Consider the following 21,086-nt stretch of genomic DNA (forward strand, 5'->3'; position numbering starts at 1 on the left):
TACTGTTTCGCAAACTGAAAAGGTAGATAGTGTTACCATGTGTCGTCATGTAATCCTATCAAACTGCACACTAGTCTTTGTGTATCTTCTCCACAGCTTCTCCACAGGTTTGAACCTGTGGAGACCCTGGACATAAAAAGTCTGTGCACCACTCGTTGCAGGTTGTTAAGGTTACGGCTTTGAGTACAGCTTAAACTTTAGGACTCTCTGATCAGACTGCCAGGATCAAACACTTGGTGTTTTCAAGAAATCACAGAATAAAAACAACGGCGTGTTAAGCGCTGCTGTCAACTTATGTTGACAGTGCAGGCTTGAAACACTGTGCTAGTTTTCGGTTGATGTGGCTGAACTAAGTAAAAACAGATCCGATCATGTGTTTTATGTGGTTTGGGGTGCAGTATGTTGGTTAGGTATGTCAGTGAAAAGATAATTGTGAGGTCATATTGGTGATGTGCTGAAAAAAACAAACAAAAACAAAACAAAACACATAAAAAAAAAAAAACAAATTAAACCCTGGCATGGTAAACACTGGTAATGTGATATATAAAGATAAAACAAAACAGCTCAGGGCTCCAGGGGGTTTCCCACTTCTAGTCTTTGTGTAAACTAATCTAAACAGCAGCTACACAAACAGACACGAGTGGCATCAATCCTTTCATACAAATAAGAGTCATTCACAAAATATAAAACTATTACTTTGAAGGGCAAATAAAATGAATTACATAACATCAAACCCTTTGCTGTCATGGTAAGGGATTTTTTTTTTATATCACCACTTACAAAATGAAAAATGACACATGACACTAAAGAATCACGTTGATAAACGCAGCCAATTCACTTAAGTTTTGTTTTTTTTTTCCTGCATTTTGCTGCAGTTCACTGTGTATTGGGTTGATCAGAACACCTTTTTTTTTTTACAGTCTTTGGGTCTTGCATATAATTTACAATGTTTTTACTAACATTTGCTTTCCACCATTTCCTCCAACACAAATGGTGTGTTATTTGTCATACAGTGTGTTTGTGTGTGCCTCTTCATTACAGTGGTAGCCTGTGCTCTATCGTCGTTACAGTGTGTTTAATTTATACCAGTGTGTGCTGTCCCACTGCATACATACTGTAAAAACTGATGTGTTCAGAAATGACACATCCTTTTCAGATGCTATTTTACCTTTATTTGGCAACAAATACTCAAAGCTGTCAAACCTTCACTTTATGGAAACCTGCCTTCTGTGCATTTACACACAGATGAAGTACAAGCTGCCATCTTGGCAAGTAGAAGTGGTGTATTTTGATAGCTAATCTCTTTGTTTCTTGTTCCTGACATTTTAAACTTATGACTCATATTCTAGTGCCTAAAAATTTAACAAATATTTGTTGAATAAAATTTACTCCCAGCTGCAGGATTTATCCTCGGCAAACATTGATTAGATCCATAGGAGCCATTAGTGTTTAATATAACCAGGAGAGGGGCATGAGGTGCCACGTTTCTGAGTGCAAATGCAGGGAGACAAAAAAACAGCTTAACGCATGACTAAGGCTTGTGCTGGCCTAAATTGTTACTTTGAAAACCAGGCTGCTTATCAGTGTTCACATTATAATGTTTCTAACCCAGAAAGCTTTGAAAATTAGTTAAGTTGAAAATTGTAATTATTTTTAATGTAGTCTTTCAGACAACATTTGCATCAGCCAGTTAGATGTACTAGCAGTGGCACACCTTCCTTTGTCCTCACTCCGTCTGCCCTTTCACAGCCCACTTTAATTATCTGTGAGCCGGATCTCCTCACCTTGTTAATGCTTGCAAATTCTGCCCAGGTTTGAGAATCGCCTCTGGCTGAGATGGTGGGATTTTCACTTTAATATTTTCTGAACTAACTTTGCTGGGGATGATCTGTGGGTGGACGGCAACCACTGTGAGCACAGAAGTGGATGGCATACAAGGCAGAGAGAGGACTATTTTTTTAAATAATCTGCCACAGGAAGACCATGGAACCGCACAGTTCAAAGCATTCATCAAAATTCACACTTCAGTTTGCAGTGTCGAAGCCAACCTGCTGAGCTGTGCTGGAGGAAATCTATAGAAACAAATTAACTCCAAGTGTGTTGGTCTGGGCATGTGCAGAAGATAACAGGCTTCAATTACACAGCTCTTTCTCCTAATTGAAAATGCAGCTAATAGCTTAAGTGCTTGCTCTCTGGGACAGCTAAAATAATGTGCAGGAGGCTCACCAGTTTGGGGCATTTACAATATGCTTCTGACTGTGGGTTTGAACCCTGGAGCTGCCTTTTTTGACAGATCCATCAGCTATTTCACTTTCATCTTCATACTCTCCACTCTGTGCTGTTCAATAAGACCAAAAATCCTTCTTGTAGATCTTAAAGATTGTGTTGCCTTGTCTGTATTGTGATGCAAACTATCACTGCACGTCGTGAACGTCTTGTACTGCAACGTACAACCAAACTGTGAAACTGTGATGTAAGTTACACAGATAATAAACATGATACTGTATTGGATCAATAAATGCAGCTGCTTGAAACAGTCCAAAAGCCTAAATGCATCACTCCAACTTAAACATGTGAAAATCCTGGTAGTGGTTCCGGAAGTCCCCATCCTATACCATGTCCTTACTTTGCAGTGTTAGGCACCAAAAGTAACACACGCAGAAAAAAAAAAAAAAAAAAAAAATCCCATTACATTTTTAACAACTCAGGCTGCTCCCTTGAGCTGTAGAGGGCAAGGAATAACAAAGCTGAGGGAAGTCTCGGCTCCTTACCTCTGATGGGCTATTAGTTATTCTAGCTAGCAGAAGCCCCATTAGGTCTGCCATTTAATGCTCCCATGCCACATTCTCACATGAAAGCTACAAGATTGATAAGCCGACCATCTCACCTCAAGCTTCCCTTGTGTTTGAAAAATGCTCTTCCACAGATAATCTGACAAAGAGCTGATTTAGCTACCTGTGTACCTCCTAGTGTGTGACATTACCGAAAACAACGAAACATATTTGTGCTAGCCTGTCCTGAATTCAGCAAAGAGCCCAAAAAGAATGTAAGTGGTGCTACAGTACAATCCAACATATTGTAAGATGATTTATACGATCCACATGGAATATAGGAAATGAGCTATGTGGCAGTGTGAGATAAAACTTCGTCTCTGAGCCGCGCTGACAGATACAATGAAGAAGAAAGATGTCTCCTGTACTCCGCAGCATATCTGGTTAGTCTGACAAAAGGTGCAGCTAAGATTCCAGTGACACGACATCTTTCCCAACACACATGTCCTGTTAATCACACTTAACCATATTGCCAAACGAAAAAAGCTGCTGGACAAAGGAAGACAGATGCACAGCATTAAGGAAAAAAAGAGTACACAGGGAAAAAGTGCCTAATTAAGCATGAGCAAATTGATTAGTCTTTCTGTCTGGGCTTTCTGTTTCAATCTCTCAGTGCCGTATAGTGGCTTAGAGTCAGTTATGTGGAGGAGTCCGGCTCTAGGATGAGAACTCCTTTGAAAAAGGTTTCACTTGTGTAGTGTAGTGTAGTGAAGTGTTTCTTTATATGTCTGAGATTAAACAAAAGCAATACAATGCATTTACTTCAGTTGCACACAAAAACCAGACAGAAATCAAACCCAAATGCATAATTCATCTTTTCTTTGGCTTCAGGCCTTTCTAGTGTTCCTCAGCCTGCGGTGACTGTTTGAACTCTGTACAGTGAAACTAATGAGTACATGATTGCTAGAGGAAGAAAGAGAGAGCGGGATATATGATTAGCTGGAACGACTGTAAATATTTACATGTTTAATACAGCAAAATAACAAATATCAAGACTCACATGGGTTGTGTGTTTGCCACTACAGCTGTTGTAGCAAACACACAGGATAGGAGAGGACCACCTGCATGGTGATTTCATCTAATAAATTTTTATCACTCCAGTCTGGACAGCAAGCCATTTGTGAATAAATAACAGGCTGGCTGATAATACAAAGATTCATCAATGAGCTCTTTTATGTCAGAAGTGAAAAATGAACCTACTTGTGTGTAATGGATCTCACTGTATGTAAGTTATTCAGGAAGACGAGCAGCAAGTGCAGTTTCAACTAATGCGAATCATATTTTATCAATAAAACTGCATGATATAGGACAACGGCTGGGTAATCACATGGAACTGAACAAATCCAGCTTGTTGCAAAAGAAGTCACCATGCATTGACCTTTATTTCCATATCCCAAAAACAGACAAGAGCAGAGAAGTGGGGGAAAAAAGTGTTTTTCTCTGCAGATTGTTAGAAAATTTACCTCTCATGCCTCGCAGTGGAAATGGATTTTTGGAGGGCAACGGTCATACCTCACATTCCCTGGAGCCTGAGATGGTGTATGTGTATGGTCCTGTCCCATTAACCAGCACATCCATAGTCTCTGAGTGTGAAGGCTTGTAGTCCACATAGTACTCTTGCAGTGGTGAATTAAGGGAGCGCTCTGTCTCCCGTGCCTTTTTCTGGCGCTTTTTAACCGCAGAGCGCTGCTGAAGCTGTTTGATACTGCTGGGATAGTGCTTCCATGAGACATAGATAACCAGGAGAATTATAGCCACAGATAAGAGGAGGGCCATGCTGCCAGCTATGATCTTGTGGAAGGACACATACTCGGTGTCTGGCAAAGGGATGGTGGGTGAGGCCTCGGAAGGTGCCGGGGAGGCTGTCCTGTTCCACATCAGCTTCTTGTCCACCACAGACTGAGTGGGAACAGGAAGCAGCTCAGGGTGAAATGCAGAAGTGAGGGGTGATGTTGTTGAGGGAATGGGGGTTGGTGTTGCTGTACAGATGTTATAAGTCTCCACCACATCAGTCACTTTCTCTCCTTGTGCCTCCTTAGGGCTGGCACAAATCATGGTAGACTCCTTGTTACCCTTAAAGGCCTTGAGCCATTCCACCAACGGACATATGTTGGGATTACAGTGCCACAGATTACCAGCCAGACTGATGGTGGTGAGGGAGATCCAAGCCTCCACGGTCTGTTGAGACACATTGCTGAGTTTGTTGGAGTCCAGATTAAGAGTCTGCAGATTAGGGAGGCATTGAAATGTACTTGGGTCCAACACTTGGAGCTCATTTCCTGAGAGGTCCAACTTTTGCAAGGAAGTCCACATCCACGGCAGCCCCTGGGTTAGCATTTTGATTCGGTTCCACTGCAAATAGAGTGCTCTCAAATTAGTCAAACGGGGGAAATGAGCAAAATTTATCTTTGAAAACTGGTTGTGCTCCAAGTGGAGCTCAATGAGCTTAAGGAGTCCTGCAAATGCGTTACGTGTGAGGCTCCGTAGCCTGTTGTAGCCAATATCAAGAAACTCCAGGTTGCGACAGTCAAGAAAAACTCGCATTGGGACAGTTTTTAAGGAATTAGACCTTAAGTGTAAGCTCAGAAGTTTACGTAGACCCAGGAACTGATTAGGCTGAAGGACTTGCAGTTTATTGTAGGAAAGGTCAAGATTACGTAAGTTAGGAACATCGTGGAAAGTGTTGTTCTTGAGCAGTGTGATCTTGTTTGAGCTGAGAATCAGTTCTTTGAGCCTCCTTATGCCATGGAAAGCCTGGCCATCCACAGCACTGATGTAATTGTGATCAAGGTAGAGCCAAACAAGTTGACTCAGGCCTGCAAACTGGTGGGTTCTGAGGTTCACCAGACTGTTGTAACGCAGGGACAGGCCCTGTGTGCCTACAGACACATTGCTTGGCACGTCACGAAAGGCATTGGATTCGCAGTATATTATTTTCCCATCACATCTACAGCTCTGGGGGCAGGGACGCTCACGGATGCTGCTTGGAGCAGCAAGCAACCAGGCGGGCACCGCCACTGTGAATACAAGCCATCTGAAAAGCACAGGAAGTCCTGCAGACACAGAAAAGTGAGAGATTTAAGAGCATAAAACAAACAAACCGACATGGACAGACTAGAACAGAATAATATACTAAGAATTCATTTATTCATTATCAAACATAATGGGTTATAAAGCGTTTGATAAGAGGATGGTGATGGGGGGGGGGGTGATTTGCAGCATCACACACGCACACGCGCGCGCACACACACACACATTCATTATGACAGTCAAAGTCATGTTCTTGACACATGGAAAAGGTGATTGATAACCACACACATCAGGAATAATATGTCAAATTGTTGAGAGAAAAACCTCCTCCAGATCCCCCAGTCTGCAGTCATCGTTCATAAACCGCAGAGGGGCAAAGACACCGGCAACATTAGCTTTAAGTGAACTGCATTTAGGAAAACGACTTAAGACTTTTTGCTGAAAGGAAGGTTTTAAATATCTCGGGAGCAGGGTACGTACCCATATTTGCGCGGTGTCGGCTCCTCCTCATGTTCAGGGCTTTCTGTTGCATGCGTCCCAGGTCCACATGTTAGACGCACTCGGCGTTTTGTCCAAATAGTTGGACACGCACCCAGGATTCCTGTCTGCACGGAAAATGCACACAGTTTGCGCCGCAGCCGTATCCGCTTTGCGCACAGTCGCACACCTGTCGGAGATGAGAGAAGGTCCAGAAGGTGTGCATCAACCTCTGTCTGTAGTTTCCCACGTTACCGCACAACATCAGCCTGATAAAGCATTTTTCTGACTGCCACCTTATGGATGGACGCACGCAGGCTCACAGCCTGATGACTAGGACAGTGTTCATCGCGTGTTGGAAGAGGCTATGAAACACATTTTTAACACCGAGTTGCCAATTGTTGAATCTAGGTTAAGTGGCAAAAAAGAGACAGGAAACCGGCCAAGTGGAGAAATTTAAAAGGAACAGACTGTGGTCCAAGCCCGATAAGTTGGATGCATCCTGATTCAGATGTGGACAGCGGAAAGAAAGGGCGCAGTCTGCTGTGGATTACACCCGTTGACCGTGGCATCAAGAATAAATCAGTTGTATAGCAACAGGAATGATGTTGGTGTAGGATTTTACTGAGCTCAGCGCTGCACGTTTCAGGACTTGAGGTGCCCTCTCCTGGTCATGGAGTGATTATCTGCAGCAGACTTTTAAAGTCCTTAGGGACAGAGTCTGCATATCAATGGCAACGGGTTTTTCAGTTTCTGCCTGAAAAAAACAAAGCCAAACTCAATCAGCACTGTAAAACCAAAATAAGTCACCTGGGGCCAAGCTTAGTCAGTCGATACTGAAGCTGTTCTAAAGGTTCAGAGCTGCTGCAGAAGAAGTGAAGCACAACAGTACCACTCACTGTAGGCATTTGGCAATCTTTGGAGAATTAAATGCGTTTCTAATTGTGTGACAGCTCAGAGTGACGTGACAGGGCGCATTTTAATAACAAACAGCATAATCCCATAGGTTAAAGGGTTAAAGCCGAGGAATAGGAAGACTTCTCTGCATTTACACTAAGCATAGGGCTTTAAATTGCAAAAATCTCAATTAACTAGTGAGTTAAGAAATGTTTCTAACCTTTATGGCCCAAATTTTGACTACAAACACACTAGTCAAATGTAGAAGTAGTCTTTTACATGTTGGTACTACTGATATTGCTTTAATTTAGGCCTATACACTAGTAACAAGTAATTTTAGTATATGTAGCCTGGTAACAAAAAGTACCATCTTTTGCTCTAAAATGTAGTGAAACTGAGATATTACCATGAATTGAAAGTAGACATACCTCTGCAATGAATCTAATCATGTGAGTGATTCCTTCACTGCTAATGAAGTCTAAGTATGCATTTTATTAATTTATTTATTTGGTTTTGCTGTTGTGGTGCCGCCTGTCTATAGTTTAATGCATTAACTTTTATATATTGTGTTTTTGTATTATTTTTGTATCTGAAACTGTATCAGTAGTATGATCACTGCTGTTTTTAATTGCTTTTGTCTTTCTGCAAAGCCTGGATAGTTAGTCCCCCCCCAAACACACACACACACACACACACACACACACACACACAATTTTAGTGGTTTCCAGAGGTTTTCTACTTGAGCTGGGCTGGTGTTTCTGGTACTACTGGCCAAATCTCAGATGTAAATATTATTCTTAATTAGTGCTTCATAGGCAGGTAGGTCTATAATGGAAAGGTCAGCTTCTCAGTAAGTCTAAGTGTAAAACACTGTAACAAGCAGGAAAAACAATTTGCATTGTGTTCTGCAAGCTTAGGCTCCAGATGTCTGTTATATCTAATAAAGCAGTCAAGTATATTTACTTCTGACTTGCATTGTTTATTCCAGTAAACACACTGTTTAAATTTTGGCCAAAAACACTGAAACAATATTTGAAGATTTCTGATGGGCAGTGAGAGTTCACTTACACTGGAAACAAGAGCCAGGTTGTAATCGCATACATATATTTTTTTATCCCATTTACTTGGCTTTGATATATTTTATTTCATTCCAAGAAATAAAGTTGAGGGAGTTCAGTGAGTTCATTGGGGTTTATTTTTTCTGCTACTCATTGTTTTGTGTTGACACTGAAATGCATCATGTGTAAACAAAGAGTGCATACAAAGCTTTGTAATGGGACTTTAAGTTAGGGTCAAAGTCATCACTTCTAATGGGTCCCTCTGCCCCTGTACTTAATGAGTAGCGTAATTACTGGTAATGGACACTAATGAACATTTGAGCTCAAATTGCAGATAGTTAGTAGCAAAGAAATCGGTGGAAACAAAAATAAAACTGATGCATCTAGCACTTCGGCAGCAGCCACTGATTTAATTTCCATTGTTAGATCTATCAGCGCGCTGGAGTTGAAGGACAGGGCAGGAGATAAAACACACACACACAAACACACTAAGATAATTGGAAGCACTGTCTGGAGAATACAGTACTAACAGTATTATACACTGTACACAGCGTTAAATGTAGCACGTGTTCACAGACTCATGTCTGACTCCATATGCACAAGTGTAAAAAAAAAACAAACAAAAAGAAACACATTTCTGTTATAGTGCAAACATTTTGTTAAGATTTTACAGTAGGAGTACTGCCTAATTTTTAAATTCTTTATGAAGTGGCTCTTCATCCATCATGAGCTTAAGGTCCTATTTCTCTTTATCCACCAAAATAATGGTCATTTGGTTTGTACATAGTTAAAACTATTATTGATATCAATAGCCAGATATTGGTATGGGAGAAAACCTGTTATCTCCTGTTGTTAAAAGTCGCAGCACGTTGCTGTTGTGCAATCACGCCTTTAAATCCTAAGTTCCTTTAAATTCCCTGTGGCTTGTGCATCAATTCTTGTTTATGATGTTGAGCAAATCTGACATGACCCAGTTTCACAATTCATTCAGCTTTTTCGGCTGTTTGCTATAACTGGCATATGCGTGCCATTGCTGAATTGCCATGGATTAATAATTATTTTTCGCAGTACATTTCAACACCTGAAAGAATAGCACTACCTGTTCTGGCTCTTTATCTTACTTACACAAGAGTTTTGACTGCTTGTCAAAACAGTCTTCAAATAAAAACATTGGTTTTAGATTTCATGACCTGCCGACTCCATGATCAGCATCTGTAGTGCTTTCTATTGTTCCCTCAGGTGTCATCGAGTCAAAACGAACCCCGCGAGAGAACTGTACTGGCACTCTCTTGACATCAAAAGCATGAAAACCTATACAACAGAGGTACAGTGCCACCATATGCACTCACTCACTTTGCAAATAACTCAGCCACTCAATTGCTTCCTATGAAACTTTAATGACTGTCTGTGACTGACTGAGGCCTGAATAATAGAGCAAGTGAAGGACCTGCTTTTTGCAGCATAATGAATCCCACTGAAACTGAGTGCAGAAATGTAGCAATAGTAAAATAATTAGGACAAAATGAGACTTAAGCGGGTTCTATTTACTTTAACCCTGACTTCTAAGTGTAAGTTACACCTACAAAATAGCCCTGCAGCAGGTACATATTTCTGAAACATCTGGCACTTTTCCCCCAACTGCTCCTACCACTTAAATAAGGAAGGAAATGTACTGGTACAATTCTTTGCTATACCAAGGGTTGTATGTTGACTTTGCTCGTATTATATGCACTGTATGAAGTTATTTCCTTAGCACTGATCTTCATCAATCACATTTGTATAGCGTTCATAACATACCACCTTATTTAAACGTTAACTCAAACATTAAAGTCCATAAAGTTGTGCTTCTGCTTAGAAACCCATCTGAACACAAGGGGGTTCCTGAAGCCTGATGATTGAAATGATGATTTGCATTCTGCTCTTGTTGGGGAACTGTTTTGTTAGGACCTTTGGGTAAATTCCCATTGTGAAACACCAGCGGCGGAAATGCTACAACAATCACGAAGCTAATGAGATAAAGGTGGTTGAAAATGCCATTAAAACACAGTTGTATTAAAAGGAAAACAAGCATACTTCAGAGTCTTTTCTCCAGCCCCATCCTATAGAAGGTGATGATACCAAGGCTTTATATGGTAGTCTACCTTTTCAAATATTGCTTTCATGCATAAGGAAACACACTTCAACAAGCAGCCATGTGAGGATCAGTTGGTTTTACATTATAGATATGACTATAATAGGCTTCTGCATTTAAATCCTGAGACAAACAACCATAATGCTTGATCATTTCCTGCAAAACGAGCCGTTTCCTACTTCACAAATGTTAAGGCCCTTCCTTCGCAGCTCTGTTTGTTTTATTTTTCATTTTATATTTCCTCATACATAATGCATTGTGGATTGAAAAGCACTGTACACATGAGACTGCTGTGCAAAGAGGTTTCTTTATCAAAAAAGGGCCCAACCTTGTCTAACAGAAAATCAAAATACAGTTGCAACAGGTAAAATGTGTAAATATTTAATCTAATTTAATATTTTATTTATATATTTTTTTTGAAGGTTATCATGAATTATCATAGGATATTGTTTCAGTTCTGGATCCATTTGCAATTATTTATTAAAACATTATATGTATATATAATAATACTGTTTTGGTTACTATGCTTAATTGAAAATGGACCTTTATCTATATTAAAAAAAATAAAAAGTTTGATTAATATATTGGTGGAGCTATCAAATCTAAGGCTGCTGGTGACTAACAATGATTGTTCAAAAACATTTTGATCGAGTTTATCTGAACATCCTGAGATACTGAGATAAAACTTACTTGAATCGTTAGAGATTACAGGTAAGATAAATATTCTTCCAAGTGTCATATATCATGTAATAAATACATCATGTTTTTTTGCATTTTAATCACAAACCACATGTGTCATTTCAAAGTTTTTGATTTACATACAGTGGTACTTCCTCTAAGTAACAATGTGAATTTGTTTTTCTGTCTCTCATTCAGACACCCAAATGGTTCATTTTCTGTTATACTCCTGCATTCATTCATTGACTGTAATCAGAATGCTGCATGGTTGTTCTTACTGTGTTCGTTCTTTATGTGCAAATACATTTTTAATGAAGCACCTGAGTTTGAGTCATGTATTTGCATGAGAGATGGGATTTTCTGAAAATCCTCCGCACACAGCCTTAATGGATACTTATGGGCACACAGTTTGCTTCAGCGCACCTTGTCTTCTTGTGGTGTGATATGAAAAAAAAAAGTCAAAGTACAAAGAGCCGTTGCTGTGTACTTGGGGATTTATTTGTGGACTGCAAATGTCATAAAATGTATCAAGATCACATGATTTCATGGATTTACTGAGTAGTGCACCATAAGATATTGACTGGAAAAGGTTTCGCAGGTGGAGTAATACGATAGATGCATCTGAAGACAAATAACACCTTTATTAAGAGATTACCTTCCATCTTAAATATTTTAAAAATCATGAGCCCATCGTGAAAATATGGATGAAAATCTGCTGTTTGTCCACAACAGTGTTTTTAGTTATGTGGCACGTTTGCACCTTTTGGTCTGATAACATTTTTTTTGAAAATCCAGACTCAGTATGAGCTCAGTGAAATATTGACCATATCCATCTGTCAATCCATCTGTGTGTAAATTAAATTAATAGTGATGACAAGAAAGTGCCAACAGTGCAGAGCATCATGCATATGTACAGCATAGGAGGCCTTAAATAAGTTAAATAATTTCTTACTGTAACATTATTTAAATGAATATAATTTAGTAAAGACAGACTGACATTTTTATTTCATAATCAATTTGAAACTGATTAATTGTGCAATGTGTTAATTTTTTTCTTCTCTACATTCGTACTTGCACATGCAGTTAGAAAATCAGCTGAGGATGACACAGATTTCAACAAGTGGCTGCTGTGCACACATTCTCATTTTCTACATGTCCATATCTATTTGGCAAACCTGACACATTATCAGTGACATTCAGCACTGTGCATCCTCCCTCGCCAAGTCCAGGTTTCATTGTCTGTGCACAGACCACCACTCAGTGTTCTCCACTTGTAAAGGAGCCTCCGCTTACAGCGTCAATGTGGAGCACGTTTTCCCACACTTGAGGTGCACATATCTTGAATGACGTGTGAGCTCCCAAGACACATGCGAGGCGGCCTGTTCTTTGAAGAGCAGATTTTGTTTGACATTCAATTGGAAAATGTGTTACTATAAGTCCAGGAGGTATTATTTTAACAGAATGGCTCGTTTTCACACCTCTCAGATTTGCCCCTGCTGTGGTGTTCACACAACAGATTTCATACCTTCCTTCTTAATACACTCCACAGGCATCAGAGGAAATCTTGTTTGAGCAAGAATATTAGCACACTCCCAGCCATACCCCATGAATTCATAAGCGTCATCCTTTTTAAACACAAGTGATCTGGAATTTACTTTCTTTGTTATTCTTGCTAAAGCCATGATCGTTGTCAACAGCTCATAGAACCGGACATTTCTCTTAGTGTGCACAAGGGGTTGCTGTTACCACACATTACAACTCAGACTCTGTCTTTGCAGTCTAAACTGGTGTTTTCCACTCTGCTGTGTCCAATGTGACAAATGTCTGTTCAAAGCAGAATGAACCAAGTATGAATAATTAGTATGAAATAACCACAGAATTACAGGTCTTCCCATTTCCTCCTAAGCATGTTTTCCCCCTCCCTTCTCTCCTGTCTGTTGGCAGCCCACTTCATAAAGGCCATTAATGTGAATTCCAATAATCTTACTGTTGCCACCTCGTCAGCAGCATCTCTAGAAACCAAGAGGTGTTAACTGTTTATCTACATCAACTCCCCCTGCTGTCTGAGAGTGTGGATGGATGCTGCCTGTCAACATCACACTTAAGCTGTTACCATAATTATCATGTGAATAAGCTTCTGAGACAGGGACCAAATCTTCTGATTGCCCAGCGTTTTGTTATCCCCTGTCATTTTTGAGTGAATGAATGAAAGTAATAATAAGGATATGATCAATCTGGATCATGACAGTCCCTGATTTTAATTATGGAAACATTGTTTAAGTTGCCCTGCCATCACCATCATCATCCTTATCATCATCATCATCATCATTATCATCATCATCATCATCATCATGGTCAGCAGTAGGCGTATGTATTATTAAACTAGGCATGATGCCATGTTTATGCTGTGGCTCCTCAGATCAATGCCAAATTTTTATTAGGCTTTGGATTTTAAACTATAAAGTTAAAATTTTAAAATAAATCAATTCTCATAAAATAAAAACGGATTAATTAAAGGCACACTATTGTGTGCTTTTTCATAGAGCCCCCTATTGAACAGGGTACATATAGCTTCATTTACATTTAATAAATAAAGATGATAATCAGTTGAATTAATACAGTAAGAGGTCAGTTTACATCAGCATCTTTGAAATATATATATATATTTATTTATATGGTCTTAAGACGCCTACGACGAAAGGAGAAAGAGGCAGAGAGAGAGAGATAGGACACACATATAGAAAAAGAGAGAGGAGAGAGAGGCTGTGTGGAGTAGAGGATAGTGCATCAGTCTATTGGCGCTCAAATGGCTTATTGCGCACACAGGCTGAACTATAACGGCGACTCCAACTACGACCCAAGTGTGAAGACGTCCTGTGTCTGAGCGCAGGGGCTCTGGACCGCTGCGGTAAACTTGCCTGTATTTGACTGTCCCCTCTAATTGAAGACAAGTGATGTTCACTATGCGGACCGACTACGAGGCTGCATGAACTGCGATCTTCTCATCTGAGAGCAGTTGAATGTGCTGTTTATGCGTCTCTTTCAGCGGATCACTCCTTCCCCCAGTAACGATGGGTAAGTCATTTTCTTCTTCACTATTTTGTGACAGTTTTTCCCTCTTGACGCGCTTTGCACCACAGCTATGACCAGTTTTTACTGACAGATTTCTTAGTTCCCCAACTGAATTTCTGACAGCTAGAGAATGAGGGGGTGTATCTTTTACTTAACCATCTATTTGCATAACAACGTCATGGTCCTCCTCGTTTTCCCTGAAAATGCCTGTAGATTTTTTTTTTACACACCTTCAGAGTAGCTAATGGCAGGCTCTTTAATCAATTCTTCATGAAGCAGGTCTGATGTCTCAGCCTCAGACCTCAAACTGCTCCTCACTACATGATCTCCTGACTGAAGCAGGAATTACTCCCCTTTACATGTCTAACGGTCTTTGAGCACACATTTTCTAAAACCAAGTCATCCTTATGATTGCCTGTGTTCCCCCCAACAGGTTCGGTGATGTTGGACTGGAGGTTAACGTGTCTTCTTCTGCAGGCGGCTGTCTTGCTGCTACTTAGCAAAGGAGAGAGGATGTGCCCTGTGAGTTGTCGCTGCGATGGAAAGATTGTCTATTGTGAGTCCGGCATCTTCCAAGACATACCAGAAAACATCACCACAGGATGCCAAGGTCTGTCTCTGCGCTACAACAACCTGATGGTTCTGCTGCCGTACCAGTTCGCTCATCTCAATCAGCTTATCTGGCTTTACCTGGACCACAACTCTATCAATGCTATAGATGCTTTAGCTTTCCATGGTGTACGCAGGCTCAAGGAGCTGATCCTCAGCTCCAACAAAATAACCCACCTGCACAATAACACATTCAGTGCTATACCAAACCTGAGGAATCTGGACTTATCTTATAATCAGCTGCAATCTCTGCGACCGGGTCATTTCTATGGTCTGCGCAAGTTACAGAATCTGCACCTTCGATCTAATGGACTGAAGCAGATCCAAATTCGCACATTTCTGGAATGTCGCAGCCTGGAGTTTCTAGATTTGGGTTATAATCGCTTGCGGAGCCTCACCCGTACTACATTCTTAGGCCTGTTCAAGTTGAAAGAGCTTCATTTAGAGCACAATCAATTTTCCAGGATTAATTTTTTTATTTTCCCACGCCTCACCAACCTTCAGGCTCTTTATTTGCAATGGAACCGCATACGATCCATAAACCAAGGTGTGCCTTGGACCTGGCACAAACTGCAGAAATTGGACCTGTCAGGGAATGACATTCAAATCCTGGACCCAGCTGTTTTCCAATGTATGCCAAACTTACAAATCCTCAACCTTGAATCAAACAAGCTGAGCAGTGTGCCTGTGGAAGCTGTGGCTGCATGGACCTCCTTGACCACCATCAGCTTGGCCGGCAATACGTGGGACTGCAGCCCCAGCATCTGCCCTCTCATGGGATGGCTCAGAAACTTCAAGGACTCCAAAGACATCAACATGATATGCAGCAGTCCCAAGTCTGTGCAGGGTGAAAGAGTCTTGGACGTAGTGAGAAACCACTCAACCTGTGTGAATATGCCAGATGTGTTCACTACCGCAGCTCTCATTGTTCTGACTTCAACCCAAGCTGTGAACATCACAACTTACCCCTCTCCTGCTGTTACAGACCTGGCTTATACTGTGTCACCTGCACAGCAATTAACCCCTTCAACTGTCTTTCCCAGGGGGACAGACAGAAAGACAACAGAGTTCACAACCGTGAGCTCCACATCGCCGATCTCCCCTGAACCCCCCTCATCATTTATCCCAGAGCTACAGTTTGAACATATGGCTTTCCATAAAATCATTGCAGGCAGCGTAGCCCTGTTCCTGTCAGTGTCATTGATCCTTCTGGTTATTTATGTCTCGTGGAGGCGCTACCCCAACACCATGAGGCAGCTGCAGCAACACTCAGTCAACCATAAGCGCAGGAAAAAGGCCCGCAAGCAGGAACAGGACCTTAACTCTCAGTTGCAAGAGTATTATCTGAGCTACCATTCAAACTCAGAGACTATGGACTCATTGGTGAATGAGACAAGGCCGTGCACATGCACCATATCAGGATCTATAGAATGTGAAGTCTGACATGCTCACTCTACCTTAAGAAAGTAAAAGTGCAATCACTAAGCAGTGGTAAATGTTTGTTCCACAAGAGTAAGCAGGTTTATCTCTAATGTGAGATGATAGGATCTGCAGCACTGAAGGAAATACTTGGGGGCATAGTACATTATAATTATGTGCACAGAAAAGAAGACTGGAACTGGGAGATATATTTGGAGAAAGCTAATTATCACCCTGACTGACACCAGAACAGTGACAGGGTCAACCAGGTTAGCTGTGTAGGATCTCACATAACAACTGCACCTCTGCTACAGTAGAAGCAAATTCTGTAGAGAGAATGATCTTATCCTTATATATTGCCATCAAAGATGAACCAACAAAGACACTTTTTACTTGCTAATTTTGTTTTTTATTACGTGACTTGTAAAGCATTTAGGATGTACTCTGCATCATGTCTGCATCATTGAGTGTATGTGTGTGTTTGAGTGTGTTATTGGGGTGAACTTTTTATCTTCTGGTTTACTGACTTCTGGTTGGAAGAGTTATGGTGTCGCACCTTATTCTTACAGATACTATTAGTCCAGTTAAACTGGTTTGCATTTGGTATTCTGCTGTAGTGTGCCAATTAGCAATAGCACTACCACAAACAATGGAGGTACAATCATAGAGAAACCATTTTTGTCCTGAGATACTTTGCATGTCTTCATTATTCTTACTTAAGATCCTCCCTTTTCCTATAAAATGATTGGTACTAACTGACACAAAAAGGCTCATTGTGGCACATGCTAAGTCTACGTCTAAGTGTAAGTCTAATCTCAGGACTTATATTATCCAGCTGTACAAATCTGTCAAGTCCAATGAAGGCCTCCACGTCCAAAAAGTAGTGATGTTGATTTTCAGAATGAATTTTGTATTGATTATTCCTATAATTATAATTATGCATTAATTGTGTAAAGACCATGGGTACTAGGTATTCTATGTGATAATGACTGTATAATTAAAGGAAACACTGACAAGTGATGAAAAACTCCATGTGTGATGAGAAAATGACTTTTGGATTACATGGAGAAACAGAAATCTATTTCCATACATTGCACTTTTGATATTCTACATTTCATTGAGTTTGCTGCTGCATGTGAATGGAGCTGACTTATTTTCCATTGTAAGCCTTGTTTACTGGCTCTCTTCTATTCTCTCCTGACACTCCTCTATAGACAACAGTATTGATTGTATCTGGGCTACACACCTCAAACTCAGGGTAGGGGGTCTCATGTCAGTCCCAGGGACATAACTGAGCTGGTGAGCAGTTTTATACTTTGTTTTTTTTTCGTAAACAGGTTTGCCTTCTGTGCAAAAGGAGCCCAAGTAGACAAAAAGACATTCCACTCCCTGCAACTAAAAACAGAATAAGCACCTCCGCTTTTACATAACCGTATATTTGCCTTCAGTTTGAAAATATTGCTCTTATGCAGCACAGCAAAAGAAATACTAGACGGACAGTGGGTGTTATAGGTCAAGGCAGGTAAGAAGACATCACCCACTTTAGTCTGTTTTGCTTTTGTCCCTTCCTTCCTTTTTTCTCTTCCCTGCCTCCATTACGTTCTTTCTTTTTTTTTTCAGCTCGCTCACTGTAAGGAGAGAAAATTAACCTGCACCAGGGGACATATGTGCATGCACTAAGCTAGACAGAATTAAACAGTGATGGCACTGGCATGTAAGAGCTGTCAAAAAGGTGTTTCTGTCCTGTGTGAAAACAATAATCCACTGCTCACTACAGTGGTTCACCCAGCACGTCTCAGACTCTTAGTTGTTTTCATAGATAAATTTGTGCAGCTTGATTCCTTCTCCTTGTTATCAGTCATTTGCACGTTCACACATCTCGTGTGTGGTAGGTGTAAAGTGTCTGACTGGTCAAAGGTTGCTCTGATAAGGATTTATGATCTCCCACAATTCACTTTCTCAATATGACTCAGACTTTCTTAATCCTCCAAGCAGGCATTGAGGCATGCTGCCAGCAGAATTTATATCCATATATTTAGTTTCCAGCCCTTGCATATATGATGAATTTGTTTCCAAGGCCAATGAGAAACTCTATAAGGCCATGCAAAAAATATATAATAATATGAAGAGAATAAATGATTTGTTGATCTAATTTTGCCAGATATTGTAATTAGTGTTTGATTTGTCATATCGTGACTGATGAATAGCAATTCCCCCCATGTTTGAAATCTTTTAGTGTTGTGTAGCTAAGAAAAGAATGCTGATTAGAGAGCTGTGGTCTGCACCCTGCAGATCATTATTGAGAATATTTGTTTCGATGAAAAATTATGGGAGTCCACAGTATTGACATAGTACAACAATGCACAAATAGAAACACACTCTACCTGCAAAAATGGGAGAAAAAAGTGCAGCCCATACACTCAAAGAAATAAGAGAGGTCTTTTTGAGCTCATCGACGAAACCTACAAATAATTAGGTACTAAAAACAGATGTCCAAGGCCAAACACAGAGTCAGTGAAATCATACTTTGAACCATCCAGAAACTGAGCTTGTTTTCTCTGAGCTTGTAAACAGTAAATGTGAGGGTTAACTTGCTCAGCCCTCGCAGGCTGGCATGAAATTTTGATTTACAACTCACTGGGGATCTTTTCAAAGGTAACATGTGTGCAATGTTCTTTTCACCTTTGGTTATGCTGGTAATTTAAAAGGTAGGCATAACAAACCCAAAACAATACTGATAATATATCATCACTGCGTCGCTGGGTTGTATTGCCAGTACTTCAAATACATATTTTCTTTTCATCTGCCTGATTTCCACTTATGAGATGGTTAATTGCAAGCAATAATTTAGCACTTTGGGAAATACACTCACTTGCTTCCTTTCTAAGTGCTAGATGAAAAGATTCAAAGCACGTTCTATCTGGCATATACTGACTTACTAACTAATCCAGGAGATGCTTAGCTTAGTTTAGCATGAATACTGAAAACGGGGGGAAAAAAGCTAGCCTGGTCCTGTCCAAAGGTATAATAACGCCCCTATCAGCACTTCTAAAGCTCAGTCAGTAGCATGTTTTAGATTTTTCATTTGCTGTAAATAAATGTGTGAAGCAACAGGCTATATATGGGATGTTCCTTTAGGTGGGGGCACCTTCCTGGGTCCTCTGCTGGTTGCCTTACAATCTCCTGTCAGTGATAAAATTTTGGCGTTTGTTGCAGTTGAACAAATGAGTTATCCCATATTAATTAATTTGTGATTAATTAGTGAGCATTAGAGGTCCCTGCAGCAGGAATTTGATACCTTTAGGGAAGAGCCATGCTAGCTGTCATCTCCTGTTTCCTGTCTTTGTACTAAGATAAAATAAGCAGCCCCTGGTTGTAGCTTCATATTAAACTGACAGTCATGACAGTGGTCCTGATCCTTTCATCTAAGTCTGCAGGAAAATGCTTCACAACAATGTGGAATTCCTTCAAGGAGGAACGTAATAATTTATTCTTCCATTGCCACCTGGTGTTAAACACTTAAAACACTTTGAAAACAGTGTCTTTCTAAACAACAAGCAAATCAATTGTGCTAATGAGTGTTAAGTGCTATAAGTGCTGCTATCTTGTTTCCATTTGTATATTTCACACATTTTGCACACCCCTTTTTTTTCATTGCTTTTGTATTTACCAGGCTACCGGGAAGGACAGGATTTTTTCCAAGGATAACTGATCCAGAGAGATGTTAAATTGGACAACATGAGCTGACCGCATAGAAGAGAATCACTTTTCCTTCTTTCTTTCTTTCTTTCTTTCTTTCTTTTCCTTCTTTCTTTCTTTCTTTTTCTTTCTTTCTTTCTTTCTTTCTTTCTTTCTTTCTTTCTTTCTTTCTTTCTTTCTTTCTTCTTTCTTTCTCTTTTTTCTTTCTTTCATCACATCCTCTCATGTGAATTTAATGAACCAACATTTACTGTAGCACCTAAATTCAAGTACCTTATACTGGAATGATTAACATCAGCTGAAACTGGAGTCAACGAAGTATGACAATGTTCAAAGAAAATTGTCACAATTTGTGGGAAATAAAGATGTCTTGTCTCCCGTGCTCCAAAACAGAATTTCTTTATTACACCACCTTTTGTGCGTTGCATGTCACCTGTAAAATTTATTTGAACACTAACGCTGTACAGCCTTTGTTAGATCTCCCAGCAGGCCACCAGTGGAGAAAAAAATAGCTTTTTTGTTCATGTGAAAGTGGTTGTGGTGGTCAAAAAAAACCTTTCACTGCAGTAAAAGCAAAATTGTTTTCCCTTTGTGTAACAGGAGGACACGTTTTAAAATGACTTTCAAGAAAATTGTTTTGTACCATAACACATTCTCTCACTTGTATCTTTACAATTCATTAGCCACTTGAAACTTGAAGATATACAGTGCAGGGTGCAAAATGAGAAAGAAGGAGTTTTTTGCAATATGAGGTGAAACTATCACCAGAAAACACATATATATATATATGTATATATATACATATATATACAGTGGGTACGGAAAGTATTCAGACCCCTTTAAATTTCTCACTCTTTGTGTCATTGCAGCCATTTGCCAAAATCAAAAAAGTTCATTTTATTTCTCATTAATGTACACTCAGCACCCCATCTTGACAGAAAAAAACAGAAATGTAGAAATTTTTGCAAATTTATTAAAAAAGAAAAGCTGAAATATCACATGGTCATAAATATTCAGACCCTGTGCTCAGTATTGAGTAGAAGCACCCTTTTGAGCTAGTACAGCCATGAGTCTTCTTGGGAATGATGCCACAAGTTTTTCACACCTGGATTTGGGGATCCTCTGCCATTCTTCCTTGCAGATCCTCTCCAGTTCTGTCAGGTTGGATGGTGAACGTTGGTGGAC

The 21,086-nt window shown here is 40.1% G+C and overlaps 2 protein-coding genes across 2 annotated transcripts in view; one reads left to right on the plus strand and one right to left on the minus strand.

The window, feature by feature from the left end:
• LOC113138986 (leucine-rich repeat transmembrane neuronal protein 4) overlaps nucleotides 1-6,465 on the minus strand; it is a 35,820-nt gene extending 29,355 nt beyond the window's left edge. Inside the window, exons 1-2 of the mRNA XM_026321904.1 lie at nucleotides 6,342-6,465; nucleotides 4,344-5,884 (exon numbers count right to left, since the gene is read on the minus strand). Coding sequence (XP_026177689.1) covers nucleotides 4,344-5,884; nucleotides 6,342-6,393 — 1,593 coding nt within the window. The 5' untranslated portion in view covers nucleotides 6,394-6,465. The remainder of the gene's footprint in view (nucleotides 1-4,343; nucleotides 5,885-6,341) is intronic.
• A 7,708-nt stretch (nucleotides 6,466-14,173) lies between these two features.
• Nucleotides 14,174-16,226, plus strand: lrrtm4l2 (leucine rich repeat transmembrane neuronal 4 like 2). The gene is made up of 3 exons (XM_033325359.1): nucleotides 14,174-14,177; nucleotides 14,608-15,731; nucleotides 15,798-16,226. The coding sequence occupies exons 1-3, from the start codon at nucleotides 14,174-14,176 to the stop codon at nucleotides 16,224-16,226; spliced, it is 1,557 nt and encodes a 518-aa protein (XP_033181250.1).
• The last annotated feature ends 4,860 nt before the right edge of the window (nucleotides 16,227-21,086 follow it).

The sequence above is a fragment of the Mastacembelus armatus genome, chromosome 9 (assembly GCF_900324485.2).
Source record: "Mastacembelus armatus chromosome 9, fMasArm1.2, whole genome shotgun sequence".
Taxonomy (NCBI): Eukaryota; Metazoa; Chordata; class Actinopteri; order Synbranchiformes; family Mastacembelidae; genus Mastacembelus; species Mastacembelus armatus.

Coding starts and splice junctions, on each gene's coding strand:
- lrrtm4l2 (XM_033325359.1), top strand. Junction 15,732..15,797: donor TTCTGACTTCAACCCAAGCT/GTGAACATCACA, acceptor TCACCTGCACAG/CAATTAACCCCTTCAACTGT.